General features: G+C 28.4%; 1 protein-coding gene across 6 annotated transcripts in view; it reads right to left on the reverse strand.

Moving 5' to 3' along the window:
- LOC107440566 (uncharacterized) overlaps positions 1 to 23,203 on the reverse strand; it is a 122,110-nt gene that overhangs the window by 20,130 nt on the left and 78,777 nt on the right. For 2 of the 6 annotated variants that reach the window (XM_087155003.1, XM_016053531.4), the window contains 6 exons: positions 19,265 to 19,424; positions 10,683 to 10,783; positions 10,474 to 10,605; positions 8,982 to 9,073; positions 5,678 to 5,759; positions 3,015 to 3,077 (listed from right to left, as the gene is read on the reverse strand). In XM_087155003.1, coding sequence (XP_087011129.1) covers positions 3,015 to 3,077; positions 5,678 to 5,759; positions 8,982 to 9,073; positions 10,474 to 10,605; positions 10,683 to 10,783; positions 19,265 to 19,424 — 630 coding nt within the window. Of the gene's footprint in view, positions 1 to 3,014; positions 3,078 to 5,677; positions 5,760 to 8,981; positions 9,074 to 10,473; positions 10,606 to 10,682; positions 10,784 to 17,949; positions 18,017 to 18,874; positions 19,030 to 19,264; positions 19,425 to 20,158; positions 20,344 to 23,203 lie in introns of those variants that run through there. The other 4 variants (XM_087155004.1, XM_087155007.1, XM_087155005.1 and 1 more) reach the window with 4 other exon arrangements.

The following is a 23,203-nucleotide window of genomic DNA, read 5'->3' on the forward strand; positions in this document are numbered from 1 at the left end:
ATTTTTTTTTCTTTCTTAAATAAAAGCAATATCTTCAATACCCGCATGCAAGCAAAAAAAAAAAAACAAGAGATATGTTACTTCATCAGATTTTCTTAAAATGCATTTATTTTCTTTTTCTTTAGGAAGTTTAATTGTTTAAAGCAGGGGTGGTTAACACTGAGCATCATGTGCACCACTTTTAGTGTAAATAAGTACTACCGTGTTAACGTTGTTCATTGAATTGTTACACGTACAGTAACTTTTTTTTCTAGATCAAATAAATCTATAAGTTAGCAAATATCACAGATGTTATCTTAAAATCTTGAAAAATTTAATTGTTTCTAGTGAAATTTAAACAATGGTTAACATTTAATCAATCACAATTTTTTGCTCATCATTTTTATGTATTTAAATGAGCAAGAAAATAATAAACGGAAAATTACATTTAATTACTTTTTTTTTAAATGATACAATTTTACAATTACAAATAATAAGGAGAAAACTTACAAGGATACAAACACTAATGTGATTTCTGTATTGTTTTAATTTTTACTAATTCTTTTATATTTAAAATTTCTTCAAAAAATTATTTTTTTTAAAATTTAAATTAAGTTTGTGTGCCACACAAAACTCCACCTCTGGTTTGAAGTAACTTTATTTTTTATATGTCAAATATAGCACACACGAATCTGAATTATTTAGTGTTAAAAGTCTTGTTTCTCTATTTAGTTATTACCTTAAATTTTACATTACATTATGGGAAAATAGCAATTTTATTTCAAATTACGCTAGATGATATCTTGAAATTTAAAGAATAAGAATACTGTATATATTAGATAAAAAATTATTTTTGGAAAAATTTTAAGAAATATATACAGAAAAGTTCTTTCTGTTGAGATTATATATATTTTTAAACTCAAAATTACAGGAGAGGGATAACATGGGCCCTTGGCTTCATCACTGAGTAGAAACAAATAAAGCCTAAGTTAAAAAAAAATTAAATAAAATAGTGTAGAGCTTTATTCTGTAATAATTCAAGGTAATGTTTGCGTACAGATCTTTATATTGAGTTATTTAGAGACTTTAAAAACAAACACACTTCAAAGAACCTTTATTTAACATTTATGTATTTTTCCTAAAAATGAATTTTTCTTATTAATCAACGATGATTGAATCAGCCTAAGTAAAAACATTAGAAAAGAAGTAAGTTCCGGTTGCTCCGGAAGTTTATGCGGACCATTACATCTGCAAGCGAAAATAATCTCTCCCTGAATTTCATCACTGAAGCTACAACGTGGTACGAAATGTGGAGGAATGGAGAAAATTCTTATGAATCCCTTTAATACATCGATTTAGTTATCGAGGCTACACCGTTTTATCCAGTAGTAGCGGAGGTAATCAAAATTGGCCTAACTCTTTCAGCTACTACGTGCACTATTGAACGCACTTTTAGCACAATGCGACGCATCAAAACATGGAATCGGTCTACAATTTCTCACGAGAGATTAAGTAGTTAATGCATGATCAGTGTGCATAAGAAAAGAATTAAAGATGACTCAGAATTCATTGAAAAAGTTATACACAGATTTGGACAGCAAACAAGACGATTACAATTCTTGTTTGATTAAACAATTTTTTAATTGTTATATATCAATAATTACTTAATTATTTGTTTTCGAATAAAAATGTTTTTAATTAAAAAAGTTTATAACAAAATTGTTTTTCTGTACCTCTTTAATTGTTGAAAAAAAGCCAGGGGGGTGCAAGTGCACCTCCTTGCACCCCCCTGCCGGCGCCCTTGCAAGAGGTCGCTGTTTGCTCTGCATTATACAATATTATATTCTATGCAAACTAATATTATCTAGCGTTCGCAATAATATTATTTTGCGTTAGTTTTGATGCTATATAATATTAGATTTTTTAATTTTCTGATATTATTGTGCTTTTGCTTTTTATTTTTTTGGAGTAGGCAAGAGGAAGATATGGATGGTAGTAGAATAATTCGGCGATATAATTTTACTTAATTTTCTGCATTGTTGTGAAGCAGTAAAACATAGAACAGTAGTTTTATGTCATTCCATGCATTATTTACTTAGCAATACAGAAATAGTAAATAAAATTATATTACCGAATTCTGCTACCTTCCATTTTTCTCCTCCTTACTCCAAAGTATATCTTATGTTCAGCTGATTTTTTTGAATATTTCAAACTTAATTAGGAAATAATATTTTATTGCAACTTTTATTGATATTTTTTTTATTCATATAATGGGTTTTCTGACAAATTTTATATAAAGGCATTCTTCTGGTTGACTTCATGCTGCCCTGCACCACAATTAATACAAGTGCATATTTCAAAATTTTGAGACTTCTCAGAAAGGTTATTCAAAACAAATGGAATTAAAAAAGATATAATTAAATAATAATATAACTAAAAATGAGCTTAAAAAATTTAGGTAATAAATCAAAACAAGGTAAAATGGCTAAATTTACAAAATGTTATTTTTTTATTTTGTGTTTGTAGATTTTCAAACATGTATATTGATTTAGTAGATTTTATTATATAAGAATATGTATAGAGCACATTAGTTTTTAAGTTATTTCATGAAAAAGTTCAAGAGTTTCTTTTTTTTTGTTCCTTTGAACAAACTACCCAATAATTTTGCCACATTATCATTAGTTGGTGAGCATAATATACACTGGACAAATTTTTTTACACAACTTTTATGTTATATTACTGTAATCAACCTGAATTATAATTCATCAGGTTTTGATAGAGATTTTTCTTTCGATTAAATAAACATTTATGACTCGTAATGACTTTATTTTATTTTATTTTGGTTCAATGGAAATGTTTTCACTATGGATCATTTAAGCTGAACTATTAACTGGAAATGTTAATGGGCAGCTTCAGCAAAAAAAGGGGATCAATGATTTATTCTGCCACATTTTGGACAGTCATTACTCTGTGGTGCACATGCACTTTAGTGCAATGACGTAACCTCTTATAATATTAAAAAGTGAGAATTTTACCTGCAAAGCAAAGTGACGGTATTGTGAATCTTGCATATCTAAGGAATCCGAACTTAAGTAATCCTAAAAGAAATTATAAAAATTTATGTAACAATTATTACACTACATCACAAGCTTTTTTTTTCAAATAAATTATTTCAATATCTTGAATAAAACTGTAGAAACTGAATACAAGAAGCAAATAACTTTCCATAAAATATTTTGAGAATAAAATATAATTAATAAAACCTGTTTTGTAATATTAATATTAAAAAAATTAAGATTTTGATAAATATATAACATTTTGATAATAAACCCTTAAAGAATGATAATCTGTTTTATTATAGCATTTTGAATAATCAGTTCCAATTGTTTCTGCCTAAACTAGAATGAAAATGGTACCTTAGTAGGCTTACAATAATAAAAATAAATAAAGTGACTTCCACTAATAAAAGCACATTATAAAATCAGCCGCTTCTTAAAATCAATTCTAAAAGAACAGAATCTTCACAATTTAAAACAATCCTTTAACAAAATAATTATTGCCATTTTGTAAAATCAAATTTTTGTCTGACGTATGTTTTAAAAAGGAAAAACTCTTTTTTTTTCCTTTTGTATAATTAGAAATTTCTATTCTCCTAAGTTTTGAAAGCACATAAATAACAAATTTCATCTTCTCACCTGCGAGCATAGATGTGGATTACACTTCTTTTGGAAAATGAAGAGAGATATTAAAAAATTATTCAGGGTTAGTGTAGCAGAATTCAGATGAAAGTTACTTATGAATAGAGGAAAATATGGAATGATTATCATTATTCAATGTTAATGATGATCAATCATTCAATGAAGTAAATGTATCCCTATTAAATGTTGGAAATGCACTTGACACTTTAAAGTAAATTTACAGCAAATAAAAAGTAGTATTGAAAGTTTTAAAAAACTTCTTTAATCTTTTAAATCATGTCGATTCTTTAACTCTAAATTATGCTAATCAAGCACATACGCGGATCTTTTAAAAACCTTCCACAACTTAAAGATTGTAGCTCAGGTATAAATAAAATGACACATGTAAAATCTGTAAAAATAAAATTTTAATGTAAATATGAATGAATTTAACTTACAGTGCATTAGTAAAGTTGAAATTTGAAATGTTTTTTCCCTAATACAGATATTTTAGTTCATAAAATCATCCGCTTTATAAAATCAAATGTTCTCAGAACAAATGGGATTTTAATATGCCGTGGGTATTAAAATAATATTAAATAATAAAAAAATCTCTCTTTTGCATCAGATTTTTAGAATACAGAAAATCAAAGGCAAGTATATTTCATTTCACAAACTTGTTTTCTTTAAATTGAGTAAGTTTAAAATCTCAACCTGCCGTAAAAGGAAAATTGTAAAGGAATTAAATGAATTTAAAAAGACATTTTAGGCTCACTTTTTCAAATACTTCTAACCCAAAAATTTCACTTTAATCAAAAACTATGAGATACAAAGGCCTAGAGCAAGCGACGTCTTAGTAACCCAAAAGCATATTTTAGAATACTTTAGAACTTGGACAGTAGGTACTATTTATTTTTTTCAAGGGAAATTTATATTTGGAATTCATACTTTTACACAAATGAAAATTGAAAGATTTTTATCTTGGTTGCATGTTGGTGGACATGTGTAAAATGATCAACAAGTGACATAGGTTCCCTGTTCTAAAACATATGTTTTGAGGAAACACCTAATTTTTCTCATTATTATAGATGTATGCAAAAAATTATAACTAGTCATATGAATCATATTTTTGTAATTTATCCCTATTTAGTATTATTTTTTGCATTTTATCCCTATTTTTAAAGAAAGGTACTTGAATTTACAAAAGGAAAAAAAAAGATGCAGCTTCTGCAATGAAAACCGCTTAGAGTAATCCCTCTTTTCCTTCAAACTATTGACAAAATTCATTTTCAGTAATAAGTTTTCATTCAGAGTAAAATCTTTATTTTTTTACAGCTTTTGCACAATTAAGTTAGTTGTGAAAATGTTTTTAAAAACTTCTCTTTTTAGCTTTAGATGTATGTAAGAACCATTCTTTTTTTTTCCTGGAAAAATGAAGAAATGTTTAGTAAATTCAATAAGCTTTATCAAAGGAGTTCCCAATAGCAATTTTTTAGGCTAAAATTAAGAAATATCTATTGCAAGTAAATGTTGATAGTTGCAGTAGCCGTTCTATTTTTGGTTAAGTAAATACGATAACAAATATAATTTTTTACTCAAAAATAAAATAAAACTACCAAGCCTATTATCAGTCTCAGACTACTGCAATATGCTGTTTCTAGATTTAGTAAATAAAGTACTAAAATAAAATTTATAGAAGGAATAATTATTGTGCAGAGGAATAATATCTTTCAACCTGTAAACATTTGCTTTACTACCAACTTTTCAAACAATCCTATTCATAGTTTTTGTATGACATCATAAACTTTTGTTTGATAAAGTTATTTTATTTTCAAGGAAAAAGATGATAAAAAATACAGTCTGCAGAGTGCTAGATAATAAATATCACAACAATAATAAATATTAAAAAAAATTGTTATATTTTAGGGAATCAATTATAAACAAATAAAAAAAAACATTTAGTTTTTTTGACATCCATGAATTTAAAACTTCAGTTAAGATTGAATGTAAAATATACTCACTTTAAACCTTGACAAAAACTCTTTTTGGCGTGTAATATCAGTAGCTAAAATCAAAGACCTTAACTGTTTCTGAATATCTAACCTGAAATAACTATCTTTATTACAAACAATATTTTCGAATATGTGAATATAGCATAGAATAATTTTAAAAAAATCTGGGTAACTTTTGACCTAATGATTGAATTTTTACAGGGTTTAGTTCTTAATTAACTGTGTGTATCTGAAAAACCAATAGAATTTTTAAATATATTTATCATCATTGAAGACCTACAAATCAGAAAAGTGGGTTGCAAGAGTTTTTTTTTTTACACTCAATGATTCAATGAAGTCTATTTTATGAAAAAATAAAAATTAACTGATAATTCTTAAAATCGTCATCATAAAAATTGCAGTTGATTTAATTTTTAACATTAGAATGAAGTTGATCTGCAGTCATTTTTTCAACGAATCAACTTTAAAATGTGCTGATTCTTAGAATAATTATATACACTTACTTGACTTGTGTGATTTTCTTAACTTTTTGAAGTTTTCAAAAGTATGAAAGAATTATTTTAATATGTTATATAAAAAGCACATAAAATAAAGTTCTTCCGAGAACAACTCAGATTTACTTGAACCGCTTTGAAATTGCACACTCCCCTCTGCTTATTAGTGCACGTGTTTAACTGGAACAAAACGGCACGTGTCAAACAATGTACAGAAAATGATTCAAAGAAATTCTTTGAATGAATTGACTATAAATTGACAAAGGCAGTTAGACTATAAATTGACATGATCAAACCAGCCTAGAAACAACGCATGTGCCTTTCCTGGAAGATTTCCATGTCGGTATTTGCTCAAAAAAAGTCGCACGTGAGAAACTGAAGAAACAATTTCATAGTAAGGGATAATTTTGAAGGGTATAAAAAAAACCTCTTGGAATCTTAGCTGTGGTGGTTGGTACAAACAATTATCAATAGGCAAATACCTTCACTCTTGCTCTTATGTTATGTTCATACATTTTGTATTATTAAATGTAATTATTTTTAAAAAAATTATTTATGACTGTAGACCTTGAGACTAGTACTTTTTAAGTCTGATGCTGATTTTAAAACTCAATTCTAAATTGATATTCCCAATGCTCACATAATATACCAAGTATTAACACAAAACTCTTTTTGATTCTTTATAACAATAATATTTATAACATTTATTTTTGAAATATTAAATATAGTAGTGGAGGTAGAGATAAATCTTATATTAAGCTCTAAAAATACAAACACAATACTATTTTGTTGCAAGATTCAGAATTACAAAGGTACAAGCATTAAAACTTGTTACATAGATAATTAGGGACCCATTAGAGGAAGTAAAGCACCTATCCTCCTAGTGGCAACAAAATTCTAATATTTCAGTTTTAACTTAATTTGATAGTTTTTCTTTTTGCTGACAGAAAAAGTCAAGAATGCCCAGATTATAATTTGTTACTCTGTTAAATATAACATTCAAAAAAGCAAATTTTTATTATTATAAAAGGAATATTATATATTTTTTCTTCCTTATTTTTTTTTAAAGTTATTACATTCCAGAATATATTCCGGATTGATCACTATTCCATAATTAATTAATCTCCAATATGTTACAGTTCTAAAGATACAGCTAACATTTAATGATACAGAAAAAAAACAAAATGTTAAAGTGTGTCCCCTTACAAAGCAGTTCCAGCAAAACAGGAACTGCAACTGATCCTAAATTTTAGTCACTTATTTCCTAACAGCAGTTAAGTAGTATTTATTTATTTTTATTTTTTTCATAATAATTCTGATTATTTTATTGATCTTAAACTTTAATTTTACTTTTTATTCTCTCACATTTTACAGTCTTTTTTTTTGTTTTAAATATATCAAGTTGAAACAAGATTAAAAGTATCCAATAGTCTACACGAATTCCACACCGGGCTCACATGGACCACAGTGTTGCCTTAAATTATCTTTAGTGGTAGACTGATCATGGGTTAGAGTCTCCTTGTCATCGGGCTAACCCTGGGAGGTTTTCCTCTCCATGTAACGCAAATACGGGTATCGACCATATAAAATATTATTACAGCAGTTAGTGCTGAATTTCACATTTTAATATTTGAAGAGCAATTTAATACTTTTATTAATTAACAGTAATATTTAAACAAAGTGACATTAGGTCAATTTAAATTATTGTCATTTTCAAACTTTTTTGTTAATTGTTGCTTTTTTCTATTTATTTCTACATATTTTCCGGTTTAATTTTTTTTCTGAAGGTCAGTTAAAAAAAAAATCATTGATATATTTTGCAAAAAATTATTTTATATTTGACAAAATAGAGTTAATCTTACATTCCAAAATTTCAAGAGTAATGAGAAATTTCAATATTTTCCTGTTTCTTGCTGACATACTGTAAAGTTGTTAAACTATATTGTAATTAAAAATCTTTGTTGTTGTCAAATATCAGTTTAAAAAAATGATTGATATATTTTGCGTAAAAGTCTCTTATATTTAACAAAATAGTGTAGATTTTCAAATCCAAAATTTTTTAGCAATATTTCTTCCCTTCATGTTGGAATATTTAAAAAATTTTTAAACTATATGGTAATGAAGATTTTATGATTATAATGATTGTTTCTCATCTGTAAAAAAAAATTTTTCTCACTTTTTTCTGTGTGTTTAAATGTGTCCAGTTAGAACAAAATTAAAAAATATCAAACTGTATGGATTAAAATATTGTTAATTTTAGTAATCATTGATTTTTCTACTCCAAAATTTATAGACTTATTTAACATTTTCTAATTAACTGTTAAATCTTATTTTGTGCTACAATGGTTTTGTTTTAATTCAAACCATTTTTAAAAGTTTGGTTATTTTTAGATTAAAGTATTTAATTTGCATTTATGCAACTCAAATATTTATTTAGTATTTTTCTTTTAATTTATGCTATAAATATTCAGTTTTTTATTGTTAGAATTTATTTTAAAATGAAATTTTGTATTATATTACAGAATATAATAAAAAACCATGTTTATTTTTTACTTCAAAGAGAAGGTAATAGTATTCTACTTTTAAAAAGAGTGTTTATTTTTCAGTTTTAAACGAAATCTAACATTTGGAAGTATTTAATTTAATAAAATAATATTACTAAGTTGATTAGTAAAAAAATATTGTAGTACTAGGTTTATGTTCATATAAAAATTAACAAAATTGCCATCATGATGCCTGATATTTAGGCAGCACCAATACAATAAAATATAAGAATAAAATTTAAAGTCATTATTAAAAAAAAAAAATGTTTTACTAACCATTTTTCTTTCTCCATATGACTAAATATGCCAGATTCACTTAGACAAGAAACTGCTGTTCGCCAATGATGATTTTCTAAGACTGATGAATTCTTAAAGAAAAATCCCCCTTAGTTAATATTCAATAGAACACATTTATGGTAAAAGAAACTATACAAAATATAATTATTTATGATAAAATATACTTTAAAAGGAATTTTGTTAAGCAAATGTATAAATTTAAAGCTTTAAAAAATATCACTAATTTTAACTTTTACCATAAAATTTGTTTTTGTTATTTAAAACCTTTGGCAATGACTGCCCCTAAGAAATATTTTTAGATTCATACTAAAAAATAAAAAACTGCAGATATTAATAGTCACAAAGCAATATTTAAGTGAGAAGGAATCAATGGATGGTGTTTTCTACACTAGGGAACGCTGCAAGCTCGTAACCGCCTAAATTTCCGGGTTACTATTTCCGTTGTATTTTAAAGCCATTTGGCATCATTGTGTTTTGAGATTCTTGCAAACAATGTATTTTATTACTTATTACTTGTGTTTACAATGCTAACAATACTGGTGTTTACAATGCTAAAAGTGTTAACACTAACGTAAGATGGTACACAGCTTGCAACAAGAACAAACAGTAATAAACTTATGGAAAGACGCCATATCAAGACTGCCAAAAATGCGAGTTATTCAAAATCAAGCAACCATGTCATCTCTTTTAACAATATATCTCTAACAAACTAAAAGATATTTTCACTTCAAACTCACCAGAATTACATATTAACATTAATATCTTATGAAATATGGCGGATTTGAGCTCAGAAATTATCTAATTTATTTCTTTTTTTGAAAACAAAGTTATCCGTTTGAAAACATCGCCTATCAGAATAACATGTAGTAAGCAGCTGCAAACTTTTTAACCGGAACTAGAGTAGGTGCCGAGCTCGAGATTGTTATTGTTTACATTTCTATTGAAAACACCATCCATAAAATGACAAAAAGGAATTATTAAAATAATCATTTTTCAATCAGCATTTTCTTTACCAGTTAAACAACTATTTGTGAGTCTTTATGATTTACTTCCTTTTTAACAAGAGTTCTAGAATTAGAGTAAATTTTGATTTAAAAATTTCTAGTCACACAGATTTTGAACATAAGGACAATATTTAACTACACAAACCTTTTCCTCTGTGATAAATTCTTTCTGATGCAAATAAGTAGAAAAACACTGTAATTTTTAAGCACCATAATGCATGTTACAGATGTATTGTACAAAGAATAGAAGTTCTCAGTTAATGCACAATATATATATATAAAAGAAAAATCACTGTAGAATCATAATAAATGGAACAAACATGACCATGTAGGACACAGTTCCTACTGTAACTGTAACAAGAATGCTGGATTTAATTCACTTCAGTTCTTTTGAAATTGTTTCATAAAATGTATAGTTTAAAATATTTCAAACTAATATAGATTTTAAATTAAAAAATACTACTTACATTATATAGGTTGACTAAATGATTGGAAGTAGCCACGAGAAATGCTTGAGTAACACCTGGATGATCAAGGTCATGAGCAACTGCTGCTAGAACAGATGACATCGTCTCTAATGGAGTTAAATGAGCAGAAAACTAAAAGAGATTTTTAGAATAGCATCACTCTTTTTCAGAAGAAGCTTTTTCAACAATAGATAACAAAATTATTTTACTTTATGTTCCCGAAGAAAACAATGCATGGCTTGAGTGACATCAGCTGCATGAACTGAATTATGATAAGGATTATGTCGATGATAAGCTGCTTCCATCAAATCTAAAGAAAAAGCAATGCATATTTGAGTTGTTAAATAGTCAAACGTATTATATAAATATACAAGTAAAATTAATTTTAATTTTTTAGCCTTTAATTGAGATACTACAATCTGTGTGGTTCAACAAATTGATGTGATCATTATTTATTGAGAGCCACAAATTAAGAATATTGTTATGAAAGAAACTTAATTTGATACATAAATTTCACAAAAGCCCATTTTTTATAATAGACTTATACTTTTGAATCAATATAGACAAAAATGAACTTAAAAGCTTATAAATGAAAAACATCTATTATAGTTTTTTGGAAAAAGCAGAAATATTTAAAAATATTAAATAGTAGTCAATACCAATAGTTCATAAATATGGTGAATGAGACAGAACGTATAACTTCAACATGCTCAGTTGTGCTTTTGAATTACTTTGTTCTTAAAAATATGGGTCTTTCAATAGCAACTAAAATAACATATTTTGATTCATATCTGCTGTTTCTATATCAAATGATTTTTTATGAAAAATAAGTCCTATGCAGAGAGATGAGAGCAATTCATTCAATGAATAAGGACTCTAGAGCCAAATTTTTTAATGAAATTAATTTTTTTAAACAAATAAATGTTTAGTACAAGAAAAATATTTTTTTAAGAAATAGTTATATACCCTTTCTTTCTATGGCAGAAAAAGTAAACAATCAATAAATTGATATTAATCTGCACTACAAAATCAGGCACAGAACTGAAAAGCAAATATAATTAAAATAATTTAAAATAACTAAATTTTTTTAAATATTTATTATTATTTCCTAAACTTCCCGGATGCTTTAAATTATTAGGTTACACAAAGCATGCATTTAGAAACGTCTTCTACTCTGGCACCCAGCAGAGGCCTTCTTCAGAATTTGAAACTAAATGACTATCTTTGTCCTTCTAGTCATTTGTTTTTAATCATCATTGAGACATGTCTAGTGACTAAGTTTAGGGATCGGGATAGCCTGGTTGGTAGGGAACTGGACCGATGTCCAAGAGTTCGTCGGTTTGATCCCTGCCGGCCGAAGACTCCACATGTAGTAAATGGTGTTGACTGATGCACGTTAAATCTGTCGAGTAGCAAAGTCCTCCATGTTCCCATAACAAACTAAAACCTCTGGGGGTACTGATCTAGAAGTTTCTTTGTCTTCTGGATGGTTAAAAAATACAAGGTTACGGAGTTGAACATCAGTAGTCTTAAACCCAAAAATTGGGTCGGCTGTTCAACGACTGATATAAAAAAAAAAGTACCTAAGTTTGGGGCCCCTTCTCTTCCCATGTTGTTTCGAATGTTGGTTGGTTTGGCTATAAATACTTTTTGGTGGTCTTAGTCTAGTTAACTCTAATTAGAAGTTCAGCCCATGCTAACTTTCGGATGTTAATAAAAATTAATTCGATTCCAGTAAACACTTGTGCAAATTCTGTATGATTTTATATATGTTTTTTCCACAAATTCTATTTACTTAAACAGCTCTAAAAATACTTCTTAACATTTTTCTCTCAAAATTGCGGGGGTTCCTATCTTTTTATGTTGACATCCAAGCTTCAGCTGCATAAGTTAAAATAGGTGTTTCAGCTTAAAGTTTGACTAAGCCAAAGAAGCATCAGTTGGGAGAAATTATTTTTCATGGATTTAAAATGTTTTTGTTCTGTGTGTTAATTTCAGAACCTAAGAATATGAATTTCTCGAAGACTTTTAATCACATTTAGCAAGCTATTGCTCATGACCAAACTCAATGATACTCAAAATTTACCATTATCAAGAAATTTTTCTTTTCCAGTACTTAAGCCTTTCAAGAAGCCATAAAGAATTCATTACATCAGAGCTTATATTAAATACATAGATTAGCCTATTAAGTATTAATTGACACCACACCTATTACTACAATTCCAGGGGTCTAATTTAAAAAAAATAATTAAGCTTCATTGGCATCAATTATAGTTTAATCCATTTTTAAGGTTGATTGAAATGAATAAGTAATATTTCTCCATTAATTTTTTTTTTGACTGCATAACTTTATTTTAAATTCAATTACTGTTGGTTTTGAATTATTTTTTAAAAACACTTTTCAAAAGCATAATTATAAATTAAATAGACACATCAAGGATGGCGCCAGACTTTGCCTGACAAGGGGTCAAGTCTCCCACGACAGGGGGGCTCAAACAAATTAATTCAAAATATTTAAATTGAAACGAATTATATACTTTAAATTTTTTCTCAATTAATTTTTTTCAAGTGTGTCTCTAAAAATCTAAAATCATTAATATTGATACCATAATGTGCAAATTCATTTTAATGTAAATTTAAATAGCATTTTTTTTTCTGTTATCGATGTATTTTGTACTGTATGGTGCAATTTATCACACATTGTAAGTTTAAAAATTACTTCTATAGCAAAGAACGGTAGTTGTAGCTGTCAAAAAATTTCTACGCTTCTTACTCTCATAACGCAAAAATTATTCGACAGTAAAAACTTGAAATTTCATGCACATGTAACATAGTAAGAAAATGCCATTTTTATATGCATCGATTGACTTTTGAATCATTTAAATGTCTTGCAAATAAAGTTATAAGTACATTTTTTGCATCCACGTATTCTATCTGTAAATATCATGTCCCGTTTTGAATGAACTTCGAAATAGTTATGCCTATTAAATTATAAAACTCAGTTTTTTTAATTGTTACATAGCATAATTATACTGGCCTGGCAGAAAAAGGCTATTTTAGTCACGGGACTTAATGTTAATATGTATTATAAATATACAAAGAGACTTTTAAAATTTCTCTTTATGACTCCCTTTTCTTTTTAAAGTGAACATCTATGTTCGGCAAAATGCTAATTTCTCCATTTGAGAAAAAGAGTGAGTCCATCGTCTTAAAATGTAAAATTTAAACAATATAGCTAAAATTTGTAATGATTTTTAAATTTACAAATTTTAAACTTGCGTCCGAGAAACGAATATTTACTAAGTTACGTTATAGAAAAAAAATTGCCACATATGGCTGCTGTTTGTCTGCCTATGTTTTCGTTTCTCTGCAGAGCTGAAAGCAGACTTTCCATCAAGATTTATGCTTCGCCCTGCAAAAGCTTTTTATATATTGGCATACGCCTGCAACGAATAACCTTTCACGCAGTTAATTAATTATTGTTCACCACATATTAACGCGAAACATTCTTCCCTCTATGATTTAAATTTGCTCTTGCTTTTATAGTTGCGAATTTTAATTCTCAAAAAATTAAAGGGTTAGGAGACCAAATTTCGAAAAATATGAGTTTTTTCCTTCTCTTTGACCGATTTTGCTTAAATTTTGTATTTAGACATTTAAAATTGCATTCTTTCAAATGATGAAAAAATTGTATACCTTAGATATCTTAAGTTTTTCGAATTTCATTAAATAAAGTAATAATAAATGTTTATTAAAAATTATATTATGCACGAAATTATCTTTAGAAAAACAAATCGGAATTGATATGATTGGAATTGTATGCAAAAATTTTTCAATTCGCTTAAAAAAAAATTGGGACATAGTGAAATACGCAGAAACTAAAGTTTACATTAAAGGGTCCAAACTTTCAAACGTGCTCCTGAAAAACTGCTAAAACAATATTTCCAGATTGAAGCTACTATATTTTGGGGGTCAGAAATCCAAATCAGTCGAAAAAAGCTATGTCTAATCAGAGAAAGTACGTTTTTATGTCTAATTTCCTATCTTAAAATATCGTTTCCACTAATTAATTAGTATATATGACGTCACTCTTTCGAACCATTAGGAATGAGTCGTAGAACAAGAAGATCCGAACTTCAGGTAAAAAATTATTCCAGTGGGTCCATTTATTATTTTTTTAGCACTGTACCTGTACATTCATTTGAAGTATATGTATATGCAAAAATTTTTAACTATTGATGAATGAGCAATAAACTTTATTTTTGATCTAAATCTTGCAAATATCACAGGTTAATATCTTTTAAATTTATGAAGAAAAAAAAAAACAGAATTATCTATAGTTTAATTTATTGCAATGGCTTGAACTAAACCAATATGAAAACCCCATTTTTCAAAACATTTCTCTCATGCGATCTTGAGGTTTTTGAATGAATTTTAGGGTTGGGGGGGGAGACTTTCCCCTTGCAGTGGCTGTTTAAATTTCAGGATAATAGTATAAACAACTGTTTTGGAGATATAGAAAAGACACACACATACAAACTCTTCACTTTATTGTTATTGATAAAATATAATTTTCAAAAAAATAAAAATTAAAATCGTTAGGTACGTATTTGTTCCTACATAATTAAGTTTTGGTTTTGGCCTGGATTTGTTGATTTAAATCAAGCAAGTTTTTCTCAGATAAAATCATTGATTTAAATCAAGCAGGCTTTTTCAGATAAAATCATTGATTTAAATCAAATGATTTTTTAAAGAAATTATTGATTATTCAATTCAAATTTACAAAGCATTTTAAATTAAGATTGTTAAAATTTTTTATTGATATTCAAATTTTAAAAACTTATGGCTGAGTTAAATTTCAAGTAGCAAAATTACATTTGTAGGTACTTGTTATGCAATAAATTATATTAGAAAAATCTTAATTTCTTTTGAATTTTTCAAAATGCAAATTAAGAATGCAATAAAAATTTATTGCAGTGTTTTCTGTATTTATATCTATCTATCTCTGTAAAAAAAATAATTATTGGATATGGATTGCTTTTCAAAAACTTGATGGTAATGGAAATTCTACTAAATCCTAATTTAAAACACATTCTTCAAACATATTTTATTTTAATATTACATTTTTTGTACCTCTAAGTATTTACTATGTTAAAAGGAAATTATTGCAATTTAAAATTTAAAAAAAATTAAGAGTTTATGTCTCTCTTTTTTTTATAACTCCAGAACGGTTTGGGCTATGGTTCTGAAATTTAGACAATGGTTACAAGGAGCAGATTTATCTCCAGATTCTGAAATTCGTTTAAAAAGTCCATTAAGTTAGTACTTGGGGGGAGGGGACTTTTTAAAAAATAGTTTTCTCATTCGTTTAACACTAAGCATTGTTATAAATAAACTTATGATTTTCTGTTTTGTCTAATATTTAAAAGATAACATCAATGATGGTTGCCAGATCTGCAGACTCTTTTAATCTAGCTCTTTTAAATCCTACTACCTTCTAACTAAGTATATGTCTAATGAACTACAAACCCTAAACAGTTTTTCAAAATCAAAATTTTCCTGTTGCCCTCACATTACCTTTATAACTAGTAAAATGAGTTCAGAAAGTGATAGGTCCATCTGTACGCTTAATAATTTTCGAGATTTACTGTAATCATTGTCTAACAATCAAATATTTAGTGCGATTAAAATAAATATTTTTTTTTTTTAAGTTACATTAATTTGTATGAAATAAATACAGGAGATGTAAAAATATACTTGTTTTTAGTTCCGAGTCTATTACTCAAATGATTAGTTACAGATTAACACTGATTAAAGTTTAGTTTTCTAGAGTTAATGAAGAAAGGAGTTATTTGCGCGCTCTTTAATATTAAATTTTTTGTTTTATTCATTAAGTCAAGTGAGCTCAAGAATCAACATGGATAATATGAGTGCATGTCAGTGAATTAGTATTCTTAAGGAACCAAAGATTAATGAAGAAAAGGTACTTTAAAAATTGCCATACTATTATTGATGCCAAGGGTACTTTAATTAATTTTTGTAATTGTTACTATACTAGTATTTTGATAATAAGTGTTGTTTTAATAGGTAAAAAAATATACTATTATAGGGATTTAAAATCAAACTGTTAATAGCTTTTTAGCGCTGCCTGAAAGTAATAAATACTGCAGGAAATTGCTTGATTGAGATAAATTTTGAGTATCATGAGTTGCCCTCAAGTAATAGTCTCATGCCAAATGATTCTGAATACCAGTAAATATATACAAGTAAATATTTTGATGCAACAAATTTCTAAATTCGTGTGTTGTTTAATTTAATGACGTAAAGAATTTGGGAAAGGCAACAAGTAATAAATAAAAAATTCAAATATTTTTAAATTTTCTCAGTTTAATGTGTGCGCGCTAAATACCAATAGTTAAAAACTTCATAATGTTGATAAATACAAATTCATTGATAATTTACTTTTTGACCTCTAACTAAGAATGAGTATTCAGCTGGTATAGTTATTCTATACAGAGAGATTATCGAACCTGCAGTTAAGGTAGGACATACAGCTATAATATTATTTCAGCCTGTTTTTCAGTAGTTAATAAAGACATATTCCCATTCATTTTTTATAAATTTGAATCATGCATTCGCATGCGTATGTAGCTATGAAGCAATTTTTAATACAGTGATATAGTTTGAAATGGATTGTTATTGTTTAGTTTTAATTATATTTCAATTATAATTACATGCTCTTAAAATTTAATTATTTATAAACTTAAGTAAAGTATCCTAAAAAATATCTTATTTAAATATAAAAAAAATTGATTTAAAATGCCTTAAACAAATTAATCGATTTTTTATTTCCTTAAAAAAAAATTTAAAAAAAAGTCACGACTCGTCATTAAAATGTAAACATAATTTACATTAAAGAAAAAAAATTTAAGATAGTTTTTTTGTGGAAAGACTCAACTTCTTACCAAATAATAATTTTTACTTGTATTTACATCAAAATTAGCTTAAAATATGGATTTATATTTTTATAAATAGATAATGAATTCCAATAGAAATTCCAACACATTTTTATTAAATTGGTTTTCTTCATAGAGCCGTAATACAAATAGAGCAAGCCCGCTATTACATTTCCCCAGCTCTCTTCATCCCAAACATCTGAGTCCCCTCTGTCACATACTTTTGCCAATTTTGGGGAGAGAAAACTCAATTACAAAATTATAGAAAATTTAAATTTTTGAATATTGTAAAAAATGTATATTTTGATTAAACTTATTACAATTGGATTCAGTAATTTTCAGAAAAATCATTTTTCAGATTAATCAATACTGAAGTATATAAAAACCGTGCTTAAATTTTAATCTAACATATATTTAACAATAGTACTGCATCTTATGAAAGTTTAGAATAAATGATTTTAGTAATGTCAAGGAGAAGAAAAATGAAATAGAAATTACAAATAAAAATGAGCTGCATCACCTTAAAAAACTTTTTAAAAAATTTCCTTCACTCTTTCAAACTTTCCAATTTTATTTCAACTTTTCACCTGTGATAAAATTAACCAGCTTTAATACCACTGCTTATATTCTCAATTTCTTTCATGTATTATTATTACAATTATAAAAGAACAGAAGATTTCCATTTAAAAATATCAAACAATATCACCAAAAAATTCAGAACTAAGTATTAAAAGACCTTGTCCTATTATTTATCAAATATTTTTGTAATAATCTTTCATAACCTCTCTTTTCTGTGAGTAAATGTATTTTATCAACTACACTCATGGACAAAAAAATTAGCGCACCAAGAAGGAGTCGTCAAAATAAAACGAAATTTTACATACGTAATGACTACTTTGATGTAAGTAAATGATTAGAAAATCAAAGATTATCATTTTTCCTTGATTTTCTAATCATTTACTTATGTCAAAGTAGTCATTACGTATGTAAAATTTCGTTTCATTTTGACGACTCCTTCTTGGTGCGCTAATTTTTTTGGTCCATGAGTGTATATTAATTCAAAACAAGCTGGTAAAACTGAAAAATATTGAAGAATTTATTCTTTCTAAAGCATCGTAGAGAATACAACATAAATAAAAGAAGAAATAAAGAAACAATGTCGCCAAAAGTTTGCCTACTATATTTGAGCAGTAAAATTTAAAAAAAATGTTGTATTAATAATGAATAATTCCATATAATCATCAGTTTATGGCTAAGTTGTGTTTCTATTTGTTTATTTTTGTTAGTAGATTGTTTTAAAAGCATAAATTTGGAAATTAGACTGAATAAAATAGATTAATCTCGATTCATATGATATTTTAAGGAAATAATGCACTTTCTAGTAAAAGTTCATTTATATAGTGAATAAAACAAATATAATTCTGAAAAGGAATAAATTAATTTACCTATGAAATATATAAGGTCCTTCTTGAGCAAATTTTTTGTACAACCAAAAGCAATGCAGTAAACCACCATATTTTAAAATTTTTGACTTTAAAATTCCTGAATTGATTTTGTTCTATTGAAACAACAAGGAGAAATGGATGGTAGAAAATTTTTCTCTTGATTCACCCTTTAGTCACGATTTCATTCTCAGCACAAAAATTATAAATTATCATGATGTGCATGTTCTATTTACATTTCTCCTTTATAGCTTTTTTCTGCAACCTAACATCATGTTAATTTGATGGTTATTTTTTAATTAGCATTCAAAATAGAAATAGATTTGTTCATGATATGGAATTGTATATACCATTTAATATTATTGTTTAAAAGAGAAATTAAAGTATGCTTACTAAAACAATGCCAGACTTTTACAATATCTAATCTAAAATGATGAACAAATCCATATTGTTGAAAAAGATGAACTAACAAATTGGACAGGGAACGTCCGCCAGTTGAAACATCAAGATTAAAAGTATTAAAAGACCAACTATTACATTTGGAGAGTAGGACCTGTAAGATATTTTTGATATAATTGCCACTGATTATATAATGAAAAAAAAAGTCATAAATTTATGCTTATATATTTTAAAAAATTTGACACAGCACAAAAAAAAAAGATTAGCCATGCATTTAAATCATTCATAATATTTCATATTTTTTTAGAATAAATTATGGAAACTAAGTGTGTGTGGTTCAAAATGTAAAATTAAATTATGAAAGAACCTTTGGAGGCACCTGAAATTGGCAGGAAAGCCTTTGTTTGTTTAATCTGTAATTTTCGGCATATTATCTGTCGATTACCTGCAAAAAGTGTTTCGATCAAACTATGCTGCTTATGGCCTGGTGCGGATAATGTTTTGAATGTTTTTCACCCACTACACTAAAACCTTTAATGTTATTGTCAAACAATTTCCGTTTAATTTACCTGCAAAAGAAAACAAAATCAATCTTTCTTCACTCTTTGCGAAGAATGAATTAGTTAATAAGTCTCACAACATGTGATTCAAGCACATCTGATCACTGCGAAAGGAAAATGAGAACCTGATTAGTGAAATGTATTTTCCTGCGAAAAACTCACCATTCAGGTTCTTCTTTTCACTCAACAGCGATTGGAGATGCCGTGAGAATGGGCCTTTCGAGGGTCCTAATTAAAAAAAGTCTTAAAAAGAGCTGAAACGTTTAAAAATAAATTGTCTTAGACGAAAACATTAAGTGCAATAAAAAAAATAAAGAAATAGAAAAACCTTAAACTGAAAGGACTGGCAGACGATTATGAAAAAATAAAACATTTTTATTCGATTAGCATAAGAAAGTGAATAAATACAGTATCCAGATTGTATTTTATTATGTTTTAATTTAGCCTTTACCGGAATCTATCAAACACTTCAGTAAAAAATTACAACAAAAGTTAAGAATTATGAATTAAAACAAGGTTTCACTAAAACCAAGGTTTTTTTTACACTCTTCAATTCATTTTGAAGCAGCTTTCTTGCTTTTCTCTCTCTGCGTCAGAGTTCCTTATTTTTAGAACAAGTGTAAAAATGTTCTATTTTCATTGTGACGTCATGTTACAGAGTAATAATATTCTTTTAATGACAAACATTAAACTTATCGTTCTTCGCCACGGAAGATGCCAGAAGTGTTGCTTATTTTGCTTTGCCTGGTGAGCACCTTGTGACCAGAGTCACAGAGGCGAGCAACATTACCCCCGCCACTTTACCACATATACCCCTTCATAAGGTGGGCCACATTCTCACATTGTACACAACAGAGGACAAGACACATAGAGAAACATACATGTCCTGAGCGGGATTCATACCCGCAACCATTGGCTTCACAGTCAGGCACGCTAACCGCTCGACCACCTGGCAGGCAAACAGAGAAATAAGAGAGTCACCTAACAACCCTCCTCTGACTAAGATCAACATTTACAAAGTAGTCAATTTCGTTGAAATAAAATTTTCTTTGCATCAATCGAAATGTTCAAAAAAACTTTTATATTTACAGACATCAAAAAAGAGAAAGGAAATCGAGCATCCGGAATATATCGGGTTGAGTAAAAAGTTTTCCGCCAAAAAAAAAAAAAAAAAAAAAATCCTGAAAAATGACAAACACATACAAAATCAGCAAAGCTAATGAGAATAGCTATCTCCATTCAAATCAACAATAGTCTGCCAACGTTTTGGCAACTTTTCATTCCCTTCTGCGAAGAACTGGGGGGTGCGCGAGTAGAGAAAGCAATCGACCTCATTTATGACCTCGTCATTTGAACGGAAGATTGTGCCATCAAGATGCAGCTGCAGATTTGAAAACAGATAGTAATCCGAAGGCGCCATGTCTGTGCTGTATGGTGGATGTTGCATCAAATCCCACTCTGACGTGTGGAGCGTCATGCCGGTCATTGCACTAACATGTGGCCAAGCGTTATCTTGATGAAAGAGAATCACCTTCCTTCTGAGCTAGTTTTCTCGTTTTTCGCGAATCGCATCGCTAACTTTGATTAGCATATTGCTGTATATTGTACTGTTGATAGCCTACCCACTTTTAAGGTACTCCTTGTAGATAATTCCACGACAATCCCACCAGATACGGAGAAGGACCTTCTTGTTAGTTAGCGTTCGTCTTGCAACCGAATTTACTGATTCCCCGGATGTTGACCACCCTCCTCTACGGCTAGTATTGTTGTAGTATACCCATTTTTCATCACAGGTCACAATTCTGTCCAGAACGTCCTCTTTTCTTTGATCTCTGAGCAGAACCAAACAGGCTGCTTTTCTCTTGCTCTTGTCTTCAGCAGTCAATTCGCGAGTCACTCAACGGTTAAACTTAACTGTTAGATTTATGCGTTTGAGAGTATTTGCTATTGTTTTTTGGCAAATGTCAAACTCTAACGCAATAGTTCGTGTTGAAAAATTTCTGTCTTGAACAATAATTTGCTTTAACTGGTCACAATCAACCTCAATAGGGCGGCCAGAACTTGGTTCATCTTCAATGTTGAAATTCCCAGTATTAAACTTTCAAAGCCAAACTTTTACTGTATCCTCATAAGAAACAGTATTGAAACCTAAACTTTCACACATTTTCTTGTGGCATTCAGTTACACTTAGTTTATTTCGGAACTCATAGTACATAATGGGTCTGATCTGTTAACGTGATAGCTCCATTTTAAAAAAATTTTTGGTACACAAGATGATAAAGTTTTGACAAACAAATTACACAGTTGTGTAGTTCTAACTTTCTGCTTTAAAATACAAAAGCCCGTTCAAAAAAAGTTAACCACCACGGCAATGGCTGCTGCTGGCACGGAGGTATTTCCTTTTGGCGGAAAACTTTTTACTCAACCTGATATTTTAACGAATCTTATATTCATTTTTGGAGAAAATCCAAAGAAAATATTTTAGAGACAAAAGGAGACGTTCTGAGAGGAGAGGCTAACCTACATGGTCTGAATTGGAATTAAATCGATAGATTCTCAGCAAGAGAGAAAAGGGGATATTGATTAAAGTCCGCCTTTTAGCAGAAAAAAAGGACTATCCAATTCACTGGCAGCCTATCATGGAGAAGGAATTTATGAGGCGCTTCAATTTGAGGGAGCTTACCCTCGGATTGGAAAAAAATGCGTAGAATTTCTAAATTTTATAAAAACTATGATAACAGAAAATAAATTAATGGAAAAAATATATAAACATAGATGAAGTAATCCCAAGTTTCAATTGCCCCCCCCCCCCGAATGGAATTGTGAGGTGAGTTCAGTGGACATTACAACAAGGAGACAGCTTTCATCATAGCTATGGTGTGTCCCCCCCCCCAGCTCGCCTTGTTATTTTCAAGCAGAAGACAATGCTGAAAAAGAATTTTCCAAAAGGAATAAAGGTTCAGGTGACTGAAAAAAAGGGAGAACCACAAGGTCATGACATCGTGGTTGTTTTCAGTATGGAGCCTTCTTTTATCTCCAAAGACTGTTGATGATTATGGAGGCGATACGAGCTGAATGTAAAACTATTTCAGCAAAACAATCCATCATTGACAAAATAAAAAAACTGCAACCTCTGGATATCGGAATAAACAAATCATTTAAAGCTCAAGTGCGAACCTTATTAGAAGACTATATGTTCAGCACTCATTATGCAATAAAAGTTCGTCAGTCGATTTCTATGGAAGTGTGCTAAGGCAGGGGTAAAAATCAAGACTGTGATGAATTTGTTTTGCAAGACATTGTCTCATCATATGAAAACCTATAAATACAAATATCATTTACTTTTTAACCAATTCTGATGATGAAAACAACA

This window comes from Parasteatoda tepidariorum, chromosome 11, assembly GCF_982258835.1.
Source record: "Parasteatoda tepidariorum strain Cologne lab strain chromosome 11, Ptep-v5.0, whole genome shotgun sequence".
Lineage (NCBI taxonomy): Eukaryota > Metazoa > Arthropoda > Arachnida > Araneae > Theridiidae > Parasteatoda > Parasteatoda tepidariorum.